Source organism: Chrysemys picta, unplaced genomic scaffold, assembly GCF_011386835.1.
Source record: "Chrysemys picta bellii isolate R12L10 unplaced genomic scaffold, ASM1138683v2 scaf2532, whole genome shotgun sequence".
Taxonomy (NCBI): domain Eukaryota; kingdom Metazoa; phylum Chordata; order Testudines; family Emydidae; genus Chrysemys; species Chrysemys picta.
In genome coordinates, this window is record NW_027055235.1 from 1,004 (window position 1) to 8,144 (window position 7,141).

At 56.6% G+C, this 7,141-nt stretch overlaps 1 protein-coding gene across 1 annotated transcript; it reads left to right on the plus strand.

Moving 5' to 3' along the window:
• The first annotated feature begins 474 nt into the window (after positions 1-474).
• LOC135980286 (lanosterol synthase-like) lies at positions 475-7,038 on the plus strand. Its single transcript, XM_065580323.1, has 5 exons — positions 475-860; positions 1,624-1,732; positions 3,082-3,203; positions 3,773-3,869; positions 4,875-7,038. The coding sequence occupies exons 1-5, from the start codon at positions 782-784 to the stop codon at positions 5,098-5,100; spliced, it is 633 nt and encodes a 210-aa protein (XP_065436395.1). The 5' UTR covers positions 475-781; the 3' UTR covers positions 5,101-7,038.
• Positions 7,039-7,141: the final 103 nt, after the last annotated feature.

The window sequence follows — 7,141 nt, forward strand, 5'->3', positions numbered from 1 at the left end:
AGTAGACACTGAATAGGACTAAACTATGAACATAATAGTTTTTTGCCTTTTGTTTCATAATAAATTTTATTTATATAACCCTTTTGCTGATTTTTAAAGTGTTACATAAACTGGACAGGTGAAATATTATCATGTAAAGCAACCATAAACACATGAAAAGACCTAGGTTTACAATTTATGATTAAAACTCTATCTACACAATATACATAGACATTAAATGTAAAAACTTAAATATCTTAAAAACAGTAGCCAAGCAGTTGTTTTAATTGTCATATTTGAATTCAGCACATCAAAATACATAATAAATAGCACATTTTATCTCTGAAGCAGACGACTTCTCAAAAATTGTAGACCAGTGTTATGCACTGAATGACTCAGAAGGTGCTTCAAGGCAGCAAGTGTCCTGCTTGTATTCACACTCCTCTGCTCCCCTCCCATACCCTCTTCATCCCTATGCATGCTCTGCACAGTCGCTCTGTGCTGGATTTGGTGTCTGGTTGCTGGCGTTGCTACTAAGGATTGTGTGAAAGGCCAGTGCAGTGCAGGCCATGGGGGAGGTACACATACCCTGATTACCCGTGGGACTGCAGTGCCGCCCTATCCCACAGCACAAGGCACTTGATTCTACTGGTGTCTTGGCCGCTGGCCATTCCTTGTGCGCGAGCTGGAGCAATGCTCTTTTAATTTGTGTCTGTCCCTGCTCCTCTTCCTTTCTTTGCAGAGTAAGTTCTTCAAGGCCTTGCCCCAGGCCTGCACAGCCCAGGAAGCAGCGCTGAATGGGATGAAGTTTTACTCTGGCCTGCAGGCGGAGGATGGGCACTGGGCCGGTGACTACGGGGGGCCCCTCTTCCTGCTGCCAGGTACGGTGGATGAAATGGCTGCGCCATGTGCTCTGAGCGGCAGCACCTCCGCACAGAGTTACCTGCGTAGGGATGGGATAGCGGGTGCCAAGCAGGGTCCGGCAGCGTGGCCAGGGTCTATGGGGTCCGTGGCGCTTGCTCTTTGCTTAGCTGTCTGGGGATGATTCAGGGTCGGGCGCTGTCGCAGGCCTGGGCAGGGCAGCGTCTTGTCATTCCCCAGCACACTGGGTGCTGAACCTTAATGGCCAATCGTTTCCCCAAACAGTGACCTAGGAAATGCCCCGGCTGCATTGCACTACAGTTAATCCCCAGTGAACGTGTCTTTAATAATGAGCTGACGTCTGTTGTGAAGCACCAAGAACTACCCAGCCAGTTAAATCCCCCGTCTGGTTTTGCCGAATGGGGGCGGGGTCCTTTGGTGCAGTTCTGACCCCCACAGCCTGTTCCATCGCGGGGGCTGAAGCCGGGGAAGCTAGGGAAGGTCATGTGGTTGTTACAGTCTGATGTGCATTCTGTCTGGACGGCCCTGATGACACTTTTGGGTTCCAGCAGATGACGACCTTGGAGCCATTTAGCCTGGGGTTGTAGCTGCTCCCTGTTAGCTATACGTGCAGTGCTTACTTGGGACTCCCTAGCTACAGTGATTTCTCATGTCCTGTGCTGACCATGAACAGGACACATGCTTCTCTGAACCAACTAGAGTGTCCCTAGTCTGAAATCGGGGGGTGGTTTGGCCTAAAGGGCGGACTGTTTTGTCCAACAGGTTTCCTGATCACCTGCCATGTTGCCAAGATCCCGCTGCCAGAAGAGTACAGGAGGGAGATGGTGCGTTACCTGCGCTCGGTGCAGCTTCCGGACGGAGGCTGGGGCTTGTGAGTAGCAGAGAAGTTCCTTTCTCCTTATTCCTGCTGCATTTGGGCGGGTTGTGCGTTCCAGACCCAGTTGACCAGGGGAATGGTTCCTATCTGTCTGTCCCTGTACAAAACAGTCAGTGAAAACAGTATAGAAATCTCAGAAGCCCCTTGCAAGCACAAAAGCCAGTTCCATTCCTGAGATGTCTGCCTCGCGCGTTGTTATCTGCTCTGATACAGCCTTATATCTCAGACATTATTGCCAGACATTAGGTCCTGCTCCACCTGCTTTGTGCTTCCCCTCACTAGCCCTCCCCGGGTCATGGCATTCCTGGACGGCGCAGAGCTGCTGTAGCAGCTCGAGGTGTGTTAATGGGGTGGGCTGCTGGTCATTAAATACACTCGGGAAAGGAGGGCACAGAAACAAGGTGAGGGAAGCCTTCCAGCAGGCAGGCATGGACTGCCGGGAACATTGCTGGGGTGGTGTCAGGGCTGGTCTGCAGAGGCATTCTGGCTGTTATGTGCATTCTGTCTTGGCTTCACTGGAGAAGAGTGTCTTTCCTGTCTCTAGGAGGAGGGTCTGTGATCAGAGGCCTTGGTGAAAGGGAAAGCAATCATGGTAGAAACGTACGCCTGCACTGCCAGCTCTCCGCCATTGTCTAGGCAGGTTTCCCTATTCCAGCGGAGGTGAGGGGGACCCAGAGGAGCACTAGGAAACGAGAGAGAATGTTCAAAACTGGCTCATTTTCTGTGTCTCGCCTTCAACCTATTAAACAAAATCCCTGAAATCCCACCAGCCCCCAAGCTGGCCCCTGGGAGGGAAACACTCTGATTTCATTAGCAAATCAAGCCCCGCTTCATCGGCATTTCCGGGGTGACTTTAGCTCCGGCAGTGCCGCCGTACTGAATCACACAGCAACGCAACGGTGGGTGTTCGAAGTACTCGGTGTTGGCGTCATTCCGCCCCCCCTTGCCTTGACGAGAGCACTTGCCTATGGCTTCAGCGGGGACAGGCTAGGCCATGGCTGAGTGCTTCTGAAGCTCCCCCCGCAGCATCCAGAGCTTGGCCTGGTGCTCCCTTACATGTGGGAAGCGGCTCAGAGCTATGCTGAGAGCTGGAGCTGCAGGGCCGTGGAGGCCAGCACTTGGCGTGACCAGAGCCCTCCTTCACCATGGGGAGACCACTAGAGTGAGGGGCTTGGAGCATTTCGTTCCCTTTTCCCAGCAGCATGGCCCAGGGCGGTTGCTTTTCAGTTAGTTTGCTCAGTTAGCTCTAACCCCCTGGGTAGGTTTGCCCCAATAAAACCAGTCTCGGTTGATTGCACGAGCGCTCGGCCATGTCTGACTTCCCTGCTCTCTGTATGTGGCAGGCACGTGGAAGACAAATCGACGGTGTTTGGCACAGCGCTCAACTACACGTCCCTGAGGATCCTGGGGGTTGGGCCGGATGACCCGGACCTCGTGAGGGCTCGGATCAACCTCCACAGCAAAGGTCAGCATGTGGCTGGAGCTCTCCAGCATCCTGTCCTCCCCCCAGCAGCCATGGGGCTGGGACTGTTGAGAAGGGCTTGCCCAGCTCCGAAGGGGTGAGTGGTAGGCGAGGGGACATGCGGCCAGAGTGGCATGAGCCTTTGCAATGGCTTGTCCTTGGCTGTATGGCAGCATGTGCAGTTCGCACGTTAGTTTCTGCCCTGCCGCCCTTAGCTTCTCCCAGCGTGGCCTGGCTGTCGCAGCACGTGTGGCATGTCACAGCCCATGCTGCATCCTGCTGTGCCAGCACCCTGCCGCGCTTACCTTCTGGGGTGACGGTGAAACCTCAGCTCCTTCACTGGTTGCAAACGCTTCCCAGGTGTCGTTTCTGAATGGCTGTGTCTGTCGGAGTGTAGTGCCCGTTGTGTGCCCGCCGCACCGACTTGCCGCTCTCCAGGGTCCCTGGCCTGCCACACGACCAGACCAGACCAGGATTCAGGAGCCTCTGTTCATGCCCTGTCACATGGCAGGGTCCGTGTCCCTGGCCCCCGTGGCTGCCGTCAGAGCCCAGATCTGTGTCTGTCTCTCCAGGGGGTGCTGTGGGAATCCCGTCCTGGGGGAAGTTTTGGCTGGCCGTCTTGAACGTTTACAGCTGGGAGGGAATGAACACGCTGTTCCCTGAGCTGTGGTAGGTGCTATTCTGTATCTGCAGAGTGTATTGATTTTCAGTCCCAAGCCACAGCCCTGTCCCCTCGCAGCAGCACCCAGCAGAGAGCCCGATGCCGAATACCAGGGACCTGAGAGTAATCCCCGGCCTGCACCAGTCCCCCATTCTCCCGCTCAGCCTGGGCCAGGAGGCTTCGGGCACGGAAACCAGGCACCATTCCTGGCATGGGGCGTGGGCTGATGGGGGAGGGATGTTCTGTTGATGACCTTCCCTCCCCCTCCAAGCTCGGCCCACCTGCTCAACCTCCAGCCTTCCTGCCCTCTCTGCCAGCCTCCAGACCCACACGTTGCGCTCTCCCCAAGTCCCTCCCTCTTGGGGCTGAACCTGTGCTGGGTCCTGACACGGTTCCTCCCCATTTGGCATGCCACAGCTGTCCTTGTCCTGGAGCTGGGCGTGCCGCAGACTCCCCCAGCCCTCAGGGACAGCTGGTGCCCGAGCTGGCCATGGGGCCAGGAGCAGGGGGCAGTGTGAAGTGAGGGAGTTCAGGCAGCTGGCTGATTACAGGGAAACTAGTGGCAGCATTGCCCACTGGCATGTTCCCTGCTGGAGAGGCTGTTTATTCCCTGCGCCTCCCTCCGCACCCCGTTAACACAAACCACAGGGAATCAGATGCAGTCTGTTGGCAGAGGCCCTGTCCAGGATAACAGCCTCGCTGGGTTGCTGGGAGAGCCCAGAACACTGTCCTCGGGCTGGAGGAGACAGTCTCCTGGCTCCAAACGAGGTCTCCAGCTTCTCTTCCAGGTCCCCCACACCCCAGGAGCATGGAGCAGCGATCGCCTGGGGTCGGTGCGTTGTCCTGTAGGGCTGCTCTAACACTGAGGCAGCGGCTATCCTGGGCCCCGGGTGTCTCCTGGGCACATTACCCCTCTGACTGCCCACACCCCTGTCCTTAACTGTGCCGTGTCCCTGCGGCTCCCCACTCCCCATCCTGCAAGCTGCAGACAGCATCCCTCTGTTGTGTGACAGGCTGCTCCCGGCGTGGATGCCAGGCCACCCCTCCACGCTGTGGTGCCACTGCCGCCAGGTGTACCTGCCGATGAGCTACTGCTATGCCACGCGCCTGACTGCCGAGGAGGATGAGCTTGTCCAAAGCCTCAGACAGGTAAATGAACTCCCTGAGTACCCTCCCCACTCCTCACCCTGTGTAACGGTGGCCTGGAGACCTTTCCCACCATGGCCCAGCTGTGGCTAGTCGCATGGACCCGAATCTCCTCATTGGGCGCAAATCCCACGGGCTGCAGCCTCTGGCAGTGCTTTGGTGGAGATCCCTGTGGGCTCGTTGTGATGTGATCCCCACATCAGCCCCTTGTTCCCCTGTCCCACCAGAGCTTCTGGGTCTTCCCCTTGCTTGGGCACTAACTGCGACGGCCCTGAGCCATGTCTCAGCAGCCCCGTGTCTGACACCGCCGTCCCTCATCTCTGTTACCAAAGAGGGTGGGAATCTCTGTTACCAAGCACGGGGTGGGAATCTCCCCTCATTCTCTGTGGTGAATCATAGAGTATGAAGGGACCTCAGGAGGTCATCTAGTCCAACCCCCTGCTCAAAGCAGGACGAATCCCCTGACAGATTTTTGCCCCAGATCCCTAAATGACCCCCTCAAGGATTGAACTCACAACCCTGGGTTTAGGAGGCCAGTGCTCAAACCACTGAGCTATCCCTCCCCACTGAAGACTTTAGCAACCCTGCTGCTCAGTGTCTCGTCCTCTCTGGTTGTTCCACTCACCCTCTGCTGATCTAGCAGGGCCAGCGACTCTCACCAGCTTTCTGGTTCTCCGAGACTTACAGAAGTTCCTATTTGCTGCTGGCCATTCTGGTTCCCTCTGAGCCTCCTTACGCCTTCCCTGTCACAGCTGATGCTTCTGTACATTGACGTAGTGTGGGCTGCATTTCTGCTCCTTCACGGGGATGTTGCTTGAGTGAGCCACGTGGTCCTTCCATGTTTTCCCTTTTGCTTAGGGCTGAGGTACGACTGGCCCGTGCTGAGGTACGACTGGCCCGGGCTGGGTTGGGCCCCTCGATGTCGGTATGTGGCCACTGGCATGTTACCTCTGTGCAGCATCCCAGCTCTCGTTAGCAGATGGAAAGGCTTTGCCTTCATAGGCGCAGTAGTAACCTTCCAAACAGGAGCTGCATGGAACCGATGCCCCGCTGTCTGCGTGACGACCCAGAGCTCGATTCATCGCGTCAAGGGACCGGTAGATCATCTAGTCAGGCTCCTGTGTAACGCAGGCCAGAGAATGTCACCCAGTTACTCTGGACTGAGCCCAGCGACATGTCTGGCTGCAGTACAGTGTGTCCTCCAGAAAAGCAGCCGGTCGGGAGCTGAAGACATCGAGAGATGGAGAGTCTGCTAGTTCCCTTGGCAGCACATTCCGGTGGTTGATCACCCTCGTTGTTCATTGTTCGGGCCTTATAGCTTCAGCCACTGGTTCTTGTTCTGCCTTTCTCCGCCCTTCGGTACCTGGTATCTTCTCCCTGTGAAGGTTCTTCTACCAGTCACCTGCCAGTCTTATTTCTGATACTCAGTGGCGAGGACAGTCACGGGGGGCCTGGGAGTGCCCGCCTTAAACAGCCCGTGTAGGCGCTGCATTAATGCTCTTCCAGTGCTGGTAACCTTGGCTGATGGGAGGGGTGGAGGGAGCCCTATGGGGCAGAAATTGGGGTGGGCTTTGGGGAAGGAAGGAGAGAGCTGGGAGGGCAAGGTAGGAAGGAAAGCCAAGGGCAGAGTGTCTGGGGTCGTGCAGGGAGCAGACTTTCCCTGTGAATGCCACGGCAAGGTACTTGCCACACACTTGTTCACAATGCCTAAGGCCTGCACTTTCCAAAGGGAGGAGTGATTTTTGGGAGGCCCCGTCGGCCCCCTGGGAGGGGTCTGATTTGAGAGCGCTGAGCCCTGCCCTTTGCGAATCAGACTTGGTGTCTCAGGCTGGGCACCTGACACCCCTAGGCCTGAAGGGGAGTTACGCCTTAGGGGCTGTCTTCTCCCTGCCCACTGGGCTCCGGGAGCCCTGCTGTGAATTGGAGCGGGGTGGAGTCCTGCACACAGGCCTCCAGCCAGAATTAAGCCCTCCCTACTGCATGAGCATGCTCCAGCTTGCTCCCCCCATTCTGGCCTGTGTGGGCCCTGGAGCCCCCCCCCCCCTTCGGGCTATGTGCCCCCCCCTGGCCGCATGGGGCCCTGGTGCCCCCCTCAGGTGCTCTGGCACTATCTGAAGGTGCTTTCTCCTCTTGT